The sequence below is a fragment of the Mauremys mutica genome, chromosome 5, assembly GCF_020497125.1.
Source record: "Mauremys mutica isolate MM-2020 ecotype Southern chromosome 5, ASM2049712v1, whole genome shotgun sequence".
NCBI classification, from domain to species: Eukaryota; Metazoa; Chordata; order Testudines; family Geoemydidae; genus Mauremys; species Mauremys mutica.
In genome coordinates, this window is record NC_059076.1 from 12,437,667 (window position 1) to 12,451,616 (window position 13,950).

The 13,950-nt window shown below is 45.0% G+C and overlaps 1 protein-coding gene across 2 annotated transcripts in view; it reads right to left on the reverse strand.

Moving 5' to 3' along the window:
* Positions 1–13,606, reverse strand: part of LOC123371282 (UDP-glucuronosyltransferase 2A1-like) — a 50,926-nt gene extending 37,320 nt beyond the window's left edge. Inside the window, exon 1 of one of the 2 annotated variants that reach the window (XM_045018693.1) lies at positions 12,723–13,606. In XM_045018693.1, the coding sequence (XP_044874628.1) occupies positions 12,723–13,467 (745 nt within the window). In that variant the 5' untranslated portion in view covers positions 13,468–13,606. Of the gene's footprint in view, positions 1–8,024; positions 8,235–12,722 lie in introns of those variants that run through there. The other variant, XM_045018691.1, reaches the window with a different exon arrangement.
* Positions 13,607–13,950: the final 344 nt, after the last annotated feature.

Here is a 13,950-nt window from a genome sequence, read left to right on the forward strand (position 1 = left end):
CTTAACTGCCCCATATGTATAAAGGGAATGTAATCAACTCAAATGTATAAAGAGAATGTAATCTATGTACAGGTATGTAAAAACAAAACAGTGTAAAAGGAATGTTAAGGAAAAGAAAATGTGTGTATCTATTTGTCTGTGGAAATATGTAAGGTTCTGAGAATCTAAACCAGCATATCTGGTTTGTAAAACTCCTGTTTTGTAGATTTAAGATACATTGTTTTTGTTTTTAATGCCACTAAAAATTCATTTAATTCTTTAATTCAGAGTTGCAAAACTGACAAGACCTTTTGCCAGACACAGGTCATCAGTGTTGTTTGGCTTTGGGATTTGGCATTTAACCCTTAAGGGGTAACTTGATTCTTTTACAAAATTTAAAATGTTTTTAAATAAAGACCAACTCATGGCTGCAGCAGGGCAGTCAAAATCAGAAGAATAGGAAAAGATTCTGGATTCTTTTTGTTTGTTTTTGTAACAAAATAGCAGATAAGAGCTGTAGTAGAAGAATTAAAAAGACAGTGCCCCTCTGAAGCAACAGCAGAGGTGATGTGCACAAAACAAAAAGAATTAATGTTAAAAACACTGAGCCTCAAAATGGCTCTGTGTAATCAGACTGTCACCTTGATAAGGGTACATGAAAACTCTGTAAGAACAAAATAAACAGTTACACCTTATGTAAAAATTGATATGGCTAATGTTTTAAAAGTTATAGTATAGAAGGAATGTGCATTTTCCCTAGGACATGTGCAGTGTATATTGTACAAAGGGGTAAAAGAAATGCAAATGAAACATGCTACTGAATTAAAATCCTATTAGGGCTCCAAAAAGAGCCGCCATAGACTGTGGGCTTGGCTACACTTGAAAGTTGCAGCGCTGGTCATGCAGCTGTGCAGGAACAGTGCTGGTGTGTGGCCACACTCACAGCTACCAGCGCTGGTGTGTGGCCACATTTGCAGCATTTGCCCCGCTGTTGGGAGTGCTGCATTATGGGCAGCTATCCCAGCATTCAAGTGGCAACAACGTGCTTTTCAAAAGAGGGGGGTGGAGGGTGGTGTACTGTGACAGGGAGCGGGGAGGATAGAGAGAGTGGATTTTTGGAGCCAACACTGTGTGTTAGCTTCCCTGGATTGAAAAATCACAAAATGTTCGTGAACCCTTAGTCTTAATTGCAAACAGCCTGCATCCAACGCTGTTTCTCTGTCAAGCAAACATTCACTCCCTGCTTGCCTCTCATTTGATCGTTCACAGCCAGGTACAGATAGCTCCTGTTTGCTGTGATCAGTGTTTGTTTTTTAGATAAGCAGTTCAACGGAGCTCCGATCAGAGTTCACAACAAAACAAAGAGAGGCTGCATAACAAAACAAAGAGAGTAATTTAGTTAAAAGCATTCTGGGATATCTCCTTATTCCCTGGAGGACAATAAAAGCACTGGTGTGTGTCCACACTTGATGAGCAGCGCTGGATCACCAGCGCTGCAATCGCTACACCCCAACCTGACCAGGTGTACAGCCAGCGCTGCAGCCAGGGAGTTGCAGCGCTGGATGTGCCTTGCAGGTGTGGACGGTTACTAATTGCAGCGCTGGAAAGCCTCTACCAGCGCTGCAACTTGCAAGTGTAGCCAAGCCCTGTGTTTTCTTTTTCAGATCTCTGTGTGTTTTGTAAGCAGGAGTTGAAAGTGGAAAGAAATCAAAACTCTGGTGGAAGTTGATTGTGTCCCTTTTAAGACAGAGTTTCTGAGCTCTGCTGATGGCTTTGAATCCAAAAGCCAAGTCTGTGTTGATGCAAATTACTTAACTGATAAAGGAAGGTGAGAACTGCCAGCACAGAAGAAGCTGCAAGTAAAGGACATACCTGGTCAGCAAACAAATTGCCTAAATAAAAAGCCTGGTATAACAAGATCCCTTTAATAGATTTGACGCTAATGTTATTGTTAATATTAAACATTGAAATAAATTTAATGTTAATAAGTACCCCTGTAACATATAGTGTGTATGATTTTTGGAAAAATCCTTTAAGGTAATATGGTAATGATGCTTCTGAGGGCTTGGCTACACTTACAAATTTGCAGCGCTGCAGCAGGGTGTGAAAACACACCCTCTCCAGCGCTGCAAATTGCGGCGCTGCAAAGCGCCAGTGTGGTCAAAGCCCCAGCGCTGGGAGCGCGGCTCCCAGCGCTGTACGTTATTCCCCACAGGGAGGTGGAGTACGGACAGCGCTGGGAGAGCTCTCTCCCAGCGCAGGCGCTTTGACTACACTTAGCGCTTCAAAGCGCTGCCGCGGCAGCACTTAGAAGCGCTAAGTGTAGCCACAGCCTCAGTTATTAGCTGTGAATAAACTTAAAGCTTAACACAGCAGGAAAAACATTACAAACTTGGTCTGCTATATAAGAAGAAAAACTAAGGTACACCACCTCATTAATCTAATGACTAAACAGTGGGATAATTTCCCCAAAACCCTTAAAAAGTAAAAGGCATTAAAACCTGGCCTGCCTATGGAACAAAAACACAGGAAAATATGGGGGTAATTCCTCTGTTTTGCCTGCAATCAGCAAGGGTATTTGTAAAAGAAAGGAATCTTTTAAGCAATAATCATTGCCACCCCCGAAAGGGGTAGAAAAATGTTATTTTTTTCTTTCAGAAAATCAGAAAAAGCTAATACCAGCTACAGAACAACCTATTACAAAAACAAATGAAAGTAAAAAAAAAACAAACATACTGTGATAGCTATGGAATGCACTGCAATGCAGATATTTAGAACATAAGATGTTTTGGGTAATATCAGAGAATATTAAGGTTTTGATGCATCTGTGGTTCACAGGAGCTACCACAGAATAAACAGCCAATTACCATGAGCATAATAAATTAGATTGGTATCTAGAAAAGTAGCTAGTCGATTTGAATAAATAATAGGAGGGGTTTCAAAAAACACCCAAAGGATTTAGAAGCTTAAGTCCCTCAATGGTGCTTGTGCTCCTAAATCCCTGCACACTTTTGAAAATCTCTCCTTTGGTCTAGATCTTTTATCTTGTAAAGACAGTCGAAACTCTTTGTACATAAGACAAAGAGCCAACTACCTAGTGACTTTAGATCAGTGGGTTTAAATTCTTTTTTCGGTGAGCAATGTCGGTCAATCAAACCAGGGAAAGCAAACCAGCATGACTCCATTTTATATCCGGGTTCACATGGGGAATGATTCATCTTCTCCCTCTTTGCACAGCAGCATTATTTGCAGGGCGGTAGCCCCTGATATAGGCTAAGTCCTGTACGGACGCACAGGACAGCAGGCTGGGCCCCAAAGAGACGACAGTCTCAAAAGACAAAACCAGATGAATGTGACAACAACTCTACTGCTACCCCTTCTCATTCGGGAAACTCACTAGGCTGCACCTTCACTGGGTGATGTCTCCATTTCAACAGCGCTAGGCACTTCTAACTAGCTACCCCTTGTTCCATTACAGTATTTGCCCTGATGACACCTTAATTGGGGCCATTTGAAACACATTCTTTGAAAAGGCGGATTAGTCAGGACCTGACTGATGAGCCCTGGCAGCTTTGTTTACGTCAAGGGGACCCGCACACGCTTAGCCCCTTTGGAAATCAGGCCTCATTTTGTTATTCTTATAATAAAGTTCAAAATAGAAACTAGAGCCCAGAGTGTAACATTTGATCAATTCACTGCAAACAGCCAACAGCTTTCAAAATGGTTCCTGGTATACCTATTGTGAGCCACCCTATTATTACTAATGTCACAATAAAACCTAGAAGCCCCAATTGAAAATCTGGCCCCGTTGTGCTAGGAGCTGTACAAACACACAGCAAGAAAGCTTGCCCTCGAAACAGGTGAGATGACAAACAGATGGGAGAGAGGAAGGATTATTTGACCCATAGTAAATGGAGCCATGAAGAAGTGAAGTGAGGTACCCAAGGTCACATGGGTAGTCTGCGGCAGAGCTGGGACTAGAATCCAGATCTCTTGCATCCCCAGTCCAGTGCTTTCACCACAAGGCCTGGTGGTTACTTGTTGTGCTGCTTTATAGGATCATGCCAAAAGAAACTGATGGAATGATTTTAGGCCCCAATTTCCTCTACCGGGAAATAATCCATGGAGGGGAGAGAAAAAGCTGGATGTTTCAACCAGCAGAGTGTCCGAGGGTCTTTCCCTTTCTCCTCTGCCTCCCACCCGCTCGGCTGCCCCATACCAGCTTATACCAGCAAAACTGGGCTCTTCCGGTGTAGCTTATTCCAGCCCCTCTCAGCAAAACAAGCTATACAAGTAAAGGGGCAGTTTTTCCGATACAACTTTGTTTATGCTAGGGGCTAGTACCGGCACAGCTGCCGGCAGAGATCACAGCCCTGATGGACATCACTATGCTGGCAAAAGCTTGCAGTCTAGACTCGGCCCAGGAAATTGAAGCTGGGTGCCTGGAATCCTCCCCCACTGGACTAGGCTTCCTTTCGCACAATGCAGCCCACAGTAAAGACACAATCACGGCAAACAAGAGCAGCCTTACCTAAAACATCACTGTAGTACTGACTCCATTCTCTCCAGAAAACCTGGTGAAACAGAACATCCTGAAGAGTATAAAAGAACATGTTTTTCATCCTCTCCATGAAGGACATCCTGTCCGTCAGGCTGCCCATGCTGGCAGGCACGTACGAAGGAGGGGCGGGAAGCCCGCCACACAGCCGCTCCACTGTGTTCCCCATAGAGAACCGGAAAGTATAGACAAATGGGACACCAAGCTTCTCTGCCACTAGCTCCCCACCCGGCAATAATGGATCTGCAAGGAGAATGTCGAAGGCAGCCTCTCTCAGCATCTTCATCAGCTCCTCATTCCACACCACCGAATCACAAGTTGCTTTGCTCATTGACAGCAGCCGTGATACTAAGTTACACATCCTGGAAGTGGTCTCCCAGTATGAAAAGTTGGGCAGTTCATAAAGCCACATGTGGAGAATGTCTTCCATCAGGGATGCCATATCCTCCTTTGTGAATGGCACAGGGATCACCTCAAAATTGAAAGGGGAAGGTCTGGTGGCATCTATGCCCAGGAAGGATGAAGACAACAGCACAGTCACCTCATGGCCCCTGTCTGCGAGCTCTTCTAAAATGGACTTTACATTGAGCCAGTGACTGTTATCAGCTGGCCAGACCAGCACCTTCCCACAGGACCCTGAGCCCAAGCCAGAGCCCAGAACCAAAAAGAGTGCTGCAATATACTTCCCCGACATCATGTGGCTGCGTTTCCTTGTAAGCTGTTGCACTTGCCTACTTCTTTCGATCCAGGTGCCAGTACACAAGAGGACAGCCCACGGAGGAGTTTATGTTCTAAAACTTCCAACATTGATTAACCTTAATTGTCTCAGAGCACAGGGAATACTTTGGCAGTAAAAGTCAATCTGTGCTAGCACATAATCCTGTCCTGGATAAGACCATATGAATTGCCTGCTTCAATCCACAGCAGGAAACAAGATTCGAGTCAGATCACTCCCTCTGTTGAGCAATCACTAACAGTCATTCTTGCTCTGGATGAATCACTGCTCTTCGTACTAACTGCTACTGCCCCTACTGCAGAGAGAGAACTAGCCACCAGATAAAGGAAGGACTCTAGAAAAATAATATTGCCTTACTGTAGGAGAAAGAGCATTAAGGAGAAAGAAAGAAATGCATTGCCAACTGTATTGCAGCATGTGGGTTTCTGTAACTGTTTTCCAGCGATAGATCCTACAGGAGCTGTGATAGGGAAGCCAGGAAAGTGACAGCATGTCTACTATAGCCAGTCTGTAAAGTTAGGGGCTTGCTTTTGTGAAAGTGAAATGAATTATATTAAAGAAATAGAATGAATTAAAGAATGCTGGATGTGCCTTTAAGTAGAAATGAAAAGAATGCTGTGATCCAGGTGTCAGGAAAGCAGACATTAAGGTAGAACAATTGCTCCGCTTAAGGGCGATTGGTGAAGTATTAGCCTTAGATCGATAAGAGTTAGTAAGGAAGTAGGAGATGCATGCTGTGCCCCAGGTAAATTTTACAATTTTGCTCTTTTTGTCCCTTTGTGTAGTTCGCGCCCTTTTATCTGTATAAAAAAGACTGTTTGGGTCTTGTATGGGGGCTCACATTATCTGGGTGTTATTAGCAGAGCGCTGTGCTAATAAAACAGAGTGGTCTGACAAACTGAGTCCTGAGTCTGACACTTTCACAAGACTTTTATACCTGGAGTTAATTGATTGCCAATTAACTTGAGGTAATTAACAGATTTGTAAAGGCTGGTGTGGACACAGTGCACACAGGGGCGGCTCCAGCACACCAAGCGCGTGCTTGGGGCGGCAAGCCACGGGGGGCGCTCTGCCGGCTCCGCGAGTGCGGCAGGCAGCCTGCCTGCCGTGCTTGGGGCGGCAAAATGCCTAGAGCCGCCCCTGAGTGCACACATTTCATCATGTTACACAGGTCTTGTTCTTTTCTCTAGGGATCAGCACAGCCTGTCTGCAGTGGGGAGAGTCCACAGTAAGTCTTTAGGAACATGTTAAATTACCTGGAGTTAACTGGCAATCAAGTACCTCAAGCTAATTGTCAATCAATTATCTCCAGCTACAAAAGTCCAGTGAAGACAAGCACAGGCCCCTTCTATTTGGGATAGTTCATCTGTGACTCTTTTGGCCTCTGTTTTCACCAGCGTTTTTTTCTTCCTTCTGCTTTGTCTTGTTTCCTATGTTGGCTGCTTCTCCCTAGGCTAGTAGGCTAGGTTAAATACCCTGGGTCTCTTCTCACTCTGTCATGCCCTCCTTCTATCACTCTATAGCATAAAAGGGCCCCAAAGCCAGCTGACCTGGCCACCTGGGAATTCTTCTTATGCAGGGAATATACAGCCTTTAATCCTCTTCATGGAAGGGTTTCCCTCTTACGTGTCAGAAGGGCTCAGTTAAGCCAATGGGATTCTTTCCAACGGGCTGTCAATCAGGCCTAAACTTTAAGTAGTCCCCAAAAGAAAATAAATGCAGTTTCATCATGAAGCAATTGGAAGAAGCCATGCAGAAAAGCAACAGAACAATTGCAGTCATCAGCTCCAGCTCCTTCGTACGCATTAGATACCCTCAGATGTATCTCGCAGTTTCAAAATTAGGTATAACCTCCATTATCTGAATGCAGGGAAGGCAAGAATAAGCTGAGATAAGTGAGGTTTCAGATAGCAGAAGAGTTTCTGGTGTAAGGGCTTGTCTATGTGCAAAGATGGTTTAACCAAAGATGGACATGACCTTAGTTTGGATAACTGAGGCGGCCTGTGCTGCATTTGACATGAGAAACAAGAAGTGTCCGACTGAGGAGGGAAATTTTCAACCCATGTGCATGATGGCATCCTCCTGTTCTAAAGAAATATTGCACCATGACAAAGAAAATAATTGGAAGTGAACTATTCATGGATCCTCTTGTTATTCTCTTCCAATGGCATTCCAGGCCAGTTGTGGTTTGGTGAAACATACTGGTAGCAGCCACATGTGACACCACTGCACATAAACAACAAAAGGAGTCTTCATTCCTGCAAGGTTTTCACAAGTGCTTCAGAGGAGATTCCAGCCACACACTTCCATCATCAGAATGGACAGCGTCACTGGCTGAGTAGAAGGGGAAGGAGGAGAGTCGTATGGATTCAATGTAGCTGCTATAATCAGAGGGTCCTGGACCTCATTTATCTCTGTTTTAGGCCAATGTCTCTGTTGACTTCAACAGAGTCACTCCTGAGTTACAACAGTGTCAGAGAAGAGGCAGCCCCACTGACTTCATCAACTATCTTCCTCTGTGTGAGAGGAAACAGACCATTGATTATGTTTCCCTACTTCTGATATACAGATGTTTACCCTCCAGGGAAACCTCTACGTTGACAAGGCCACATACTCAGCTCATAGAAACCAGTGTCACTCCACTGAAGTCCATTTACACCAGCTGAGGATCTGGCCCTGTCCTCAATCATTTTGTCACCTTATGTTACCCATCCCTTTCGAAAATAGAGGTGAGTACTTATGGAAACTCACCCAATACGCTGCTATAATAGGAGTCCCATTCCTTCCAAATCAGGAGCTGCAGAAGGTCATGAATGAGGTAGAGCAATAGGTTTTCAGTCCTTTCCAAGAAGGACATCTTTTCTTGTAGCTCAGAGGTGGCAGCTGGCACGTAAGAAGGAGGAGCCAATATCTGACCACACAGTCTCTCAAATGCAAAGCCTGGGGAAAACCTCAGGGTGAAGATAAACGGCACCCTCAGCAGCTCCGCCAGCAGCTCCCCACAGGGCAGCACTGGGTCTGAGAGGAGGACATCATACTGGGACATCTGCAGCTTTTCCAGCAGCTTCCTGCTTTTTACTGCCCCATCACATATCTGCCTCTGCGTGTGAGAAACGCTACGTGAGAGGCTCCTCATCGTGCTATGCATTTCCCAGAAGGAGACCTGAGCTTTCTCATAGACCCAGAAACGCAGGAATTTTTCCCACAGTGATCGCAGCCTGTCAGATGTAAATCCAACCTCGATGGGTTCAAAATGAAGAGCGGAAGCTGAAGTAGCGTTGACAGAAAGGGATGCTGAATGGACCAGCACTGTAATGTTATGGCCCATGCTTGCCAGTTCTTCAGTCACCAGTTTCAGATTCATCCAGTGGCTGTAATCCGCAGGCCACACCAGCACCTTCCCAGAGAGCACATTCTCAGCCAGCACGGAGAGGCAAACTAGTACCCTGCAGGTGCACTGCAAATTTAGCATCGCTGCAGCAGCTGTGAATCAGCAGACAAAGGCTGTGTTCACACAGGGATCTGCCTTAAAAGAGTGAGTCATAAAAAATTCATGCTGTCAGTAAGAAACATCCCATGATTTATGATACACCCATCTCTTTCTGGAAAACCTGGATGGGAATTCTATTCAGCATGGAATGGAGCAAACTTTGCAGATCTCCCTATCAGACGGTACAAACAGTGAACACCATGAACTTGCTGTTTCATGTGATTTTTAAAGCTAACGGCACAACTGGGAGTTCGGCACCCACCGACTTTTAATCAGAGATAAGGGCCAAATTTACAAAGGTCTTTAGGTGCCTAATGAGGCAGACAGGTGCTTAACCTGCTTAGGTGCCTAGTGGTATTTAGGCAAGTGCCTAACTCCCCTTAGCTTCAAAGGGAGTTAGGCACCTAACCTGCTTAGAATGAAACCGCTCTAAAGCAACACTGTTTGACCACACACACATAGGGAAGTGGGTTGAAGAACTTGCCTCCTCTACAGCATCCCCAGCGATCAAGGGTGTCTTTCTGCAGCTTGGGGTCCTTCTGGACTCCTCAGTGTTACTGGCTGGCCAAATAACCCTGGCAGCAAACAATACCCACCCAACTGCCACCTGCTGAAGAGAATGAAATACCCACGTGCACCAAGCCCAGGGCTCTGTTGAAACAAAAGGGTTTGCAGGTAGCCTGTTCTCTCAGTAACTGGGTGGATGAGAGGCCTACTGTGGCCATTGAATCTGCGCTGCACTCCAAGTTCAAACTCCAAGTTCTGCCCTTGGCAGAAATGTGAGAATGAGCTACAGGCCTGTTGCTACCATCTGCTTCTGATAAATGGGTTTCCTCTTCCTAGGAATGGGCCCTGAGTAGAACAGCTAATTTAGAAGGGGCTCTAACTTTGGGGGGGGGGCTCTCCTCAAACCCCCATGCAAGCTGGGATCTGGGGGACTGGGTCTGAGCTCCTTCCCTGCCCCCTGTATGCGAGCCAGGATCTGAGGGCCCCTGCCCCTTTGGGGGAGGGGAAGTTGAGCTCCTTTCCCTGACCCCCCTGGGAGCTGAGGTGGCCCTGACTCTGTACAATGGAGACAATAGCACTTCCTTACCTCACAGGGGTGTTGGGAGGATAAATACATGAAAGATGGTGAAATGCTCAGATGCTATAGTAACAAAGGACAAATAAGTACCTGAAATGGAACTAGACTAGATACCATGCAATGAGATGTTTGGTATAAGAGCTGCTTGCTCTTCTGTATGCCACTAGGGGACAGTAACGTACTGTAGACTGGATTTGAAAGTCTGGTAAAGCACTAGCTTTTTCCGGGTAACCTATTTTCCCTGCACTTAAGAAATCACTTAAAGTCCCTTTCACTGTGAGAGAAAAATAGCTTCTAAGCTTCTGCTCTGCAAAAGTTCTCATTGTTTACCAAGTCACATTGTTATTGTCCTAATGTTTTTCATTGCAGCTTATGCGTACGGTTTGGATCATTCTTTCCTTTTTCATTCTCTCTGTCCATTCTTCCCATACAAAAGCAGACAGGTATTGTAATGGAATAGCTATGGGAAACCAAGGGGAGTCAAGTGATCTGCTGTGACTGCAGTATGACAATAGAGGTTCATTTTCTTAAAGCATGAAGGGCTCAGTCTTGCAAGGTGCCGAGCCTCGGTCAGGTGCTGGAGTCAGTGAGAGTTGAAGGTGCAGTTCACAGTTCCAAACCTATTAAAATGTCATTCACTGATCCTATGTAACTAATATTTAAGTAAACTATCAGCGTTACAAGACAGATTAGCTCCACTGACAACAATTCAAAACAAAGGGTTCTATGTGAAATGAAAGAAATCGCAGTGCCCTCATTGCTTATTACCGGATGCAGTGTATGTAAGCATAATTTGTTTTGAAAAGAGAGGCTCGGTTTTAACTAACCTGTGATGTAAGTATGGGCTTTGGTTACAAAGCCATGCTTGATTTCAGTATATCCGCTGAGAACCTCTGAATTTTCCTCTCATTCACCCGGCCAAATTGCCATGCTGAACAGTTAGGGCAGAGTGTATTTTGCCTTCAGGCTTTATCCACAACTGATCATCTAATCTGATCTCCTGTGTAACACAGGCCAGAGAATTTCACCAGTTACCCCTATATTGAGCCCTATATCACAGAAGAGCCTCCAAAGTTAACGTATCTTGCCATTAGGGGAAAACATGGCTTGGGTTCTAGGTCATATCAGTGCTACCCAATATGGAAGCGGTTCAAGGAGGAGAGTATCCGGGGTGGTTGTTTAGAACATTGTGGCAGCAGCCTCTCTATAATTTAGGCTGTAGCTAGGATTCTAAAAATGCCCCAGAAAAGACAGTTCATTGTGAATGTTGGCAGGTTGTGCCATGGGCCAGGGTTCGCTTCATGGGGAGAATCTCAAGTCAGTTGAACTAGGGGTTCCTAAGACATAGCACACTAAAAAATGGACTCTTTTGAAAATAAAAAAAAATTGTAACGTTTTCTGCTCACCCTCTGTGAGGGGTGAAACATCTAGCCCTGTGCTTTTGTGGCTGACATCTTGTGCCTGGGACTACAAAGTAAATTTGGCACATAAAATACAGAAAGGTATTAGCAAAAAGAACGAGGAGTTCTTGTGGCACCTGAAGTGGGCACAAGTACTCCTCGTTCGTTTTGCTGATACAGACTAACATGGCTTCCACTCAGAAAGGTATTAGGATTTTTTTTTTGAGCTATGGAAAGACCACGGGGACTGCTGGTGATTCATGGATAGAGGTCAGACTAAGGGATCTAATGGTCCTGTCTGGCCTTAAAATCCATCAATGTCTGGCTCACTAGCATTGTCTGCAGACTCCTGACTGAGTTCAGCACTAGCTCTCCTCTGAACCTAACAAAAAGCACAGAGGGAATGGGCAAAATGATGTGCTTGCTTGCTTCTCAGCTGGATTTGAACTCAGGACCTCCAACACCACAGTATAGATCTTTACCACTTGAGCTAAAACAGTAGCTACCTCAATGAGCTAGCAGCCCTTGTAGGTTTTATCATCTTATGGGAACCAGCCACTTGAAGAGGACACATAATATCACTGAACCAGTGAGTTACACTTATATACACCCATCAAACATCCTTTGGTCTAGGAGCAGTGCTGGGCTAGGGACTAGGATTTCTAGTGTCACCTCTTCCAACACCTGGCTCTAGTAGTTCCCTCACACCCCTTATTACTGAGATAGTCATTGTGCCCCTGTCCTGGAAGAGAAACAAGCATCATTAACCCTCTTTTAGAGATGAGATAACTGTCGTCCACTGGAGACATGAGTTCACTTCTGGCACCGCTGGGACTAGAACCTCATCTATCCTCTTGTAAGTACACATTATAACAATCTGTAATTACATGACCACATGCAATTTGTTCTACAGGACCCCTACCTCATTCAGTGCATTGGAGGGACAGTAAATGAGACAGACAGTTGGAAAGGTTGGATTGTAAGGTCCTTAAAGTGCCTCGCACAATCGGGTCCCAGGGTGACCAGGCAGCAAGTGTGAAAAATGAGGACAGTGGGCAGGGAGTAATAGGTGCCTATATAAGACAAAGCTCCAAATATCAAGACTGTCCCTGTAAAATCAGGACATCTGGTCACCCTATGGGGTTCTGGTCCATGAGTTGGACTCCCAGGTCCTACAGTAATACAAATAATAAATAATAATTATAATAATAAAGGCTGTTCTCCCATGGTTAAGGCACTGGACTGGAACCTAAGAGAACTGAATTCTATTCCTAGCTGTGCCACAATGGTGTGGTGTGGGGCAAGGCTCAGTTATGCCTATGCAGATGCACAGTGGGGCCGGACTGATGTTGTCTGGGGCAACTTAAAAGTTAGGAGGTACCAGAATTAAAGCGCTTGTCTTTGCAACATGAACATTCTTCTGACATAGATTTTTGGAAGTAATATCATTAAGAATGAAAGAGTGAAATGCTTACCTAGAATGTTACTGTAATACGAATCCCATTCTCCCCAGTAGCTCTCAAACACATAGTCTTGTAGGAGGTAAGACAGTATGTTTTTTATTCTTTCGCTGAATGACAACTTGTCTGTGAGCTCAGACAGGGCTGCGGGTGCATACGAAGGCGGAGAGGGCATCTTCCCACAATGCCTCTCCACTGTTGAGGCGGGTGTGAAACGCAGAGAGTACACAAATGGAATTCCGAGTTTGAGAGCAACTAGGTCACCGCCGATAGTCACCGGATCGGCGAGAAGCACATCGTACTTGTCCCTCTGCAGCCGGGCCATTAAATCCCGGTTGCCTAGCACGCCATCACACAGCTGTCTAGTCATCTCATTCGCTTTGCTGATCAGCTTCCCCAGTTCCTTGTAGAACTGCCAGAAGGTCAGTGCAGTTGGTCTGTTATACACCCACAAGCTCACGATCTCCTTGATCAAGGAGTCAATGTAGTTCTTTCCGAAGGGCACAGGGTACACCTCGAACCTCTCGGCCGTCTCAGCATGCGGTGTGATGAAGAGGGAAGCATTTGCCACTAGGATGGTGACATTGTGCTCTCGGCGTATCAGTTCCTGTATAATGATCTTAACATTTAGCCAGTGACTGGCTTCCGCAGGCCAAATCAGCACATTCCCACAGAAGACCGTTCCTATCAGAGTGACCTGAAAAGCTATAAATTGGATGTGCTTCTTTGACACACTGGTTCGGGCTGTGGCGGAGGCCATGGCAGGTTTGGTGACTGGACAGGAATATATTTTTCACTCTCAATCACTTTCTCAGCCTCTCTCAGTGATGTGGAATAGCCACTTGACCAGTACTCCTAACGATGAACAGACACGCTCCAGAAGAGTGGGTTTTCCAAACCTGGATGGCGATGGATACACCTGGAACACAAGTACAGTTTAGGTGTCTGGAATAAAAAGACAGAAAGGGTTATGACATTTCTTTCTTGCTTAGCTCTTCTCTTTCCACTTGTTTTTTAATCATTAGTTTCGGCTGAGGAGAAAGACGGCCAATAGAAATCCTAAACATTAGTTAAGTCTTCAAAAACAGGGCTTCAAATGAGACTTAAGTGGCACATAAGCCTTGTGTTGATCCCTCTGATAGGGGTGAATTTAATCCTTTGGCTTTATCTGTGGTAGTACCACAGTATTTCCAGACAAAAATATTAACCATGGAAATGAGGGTAAGTACAGACTGTCTCATGA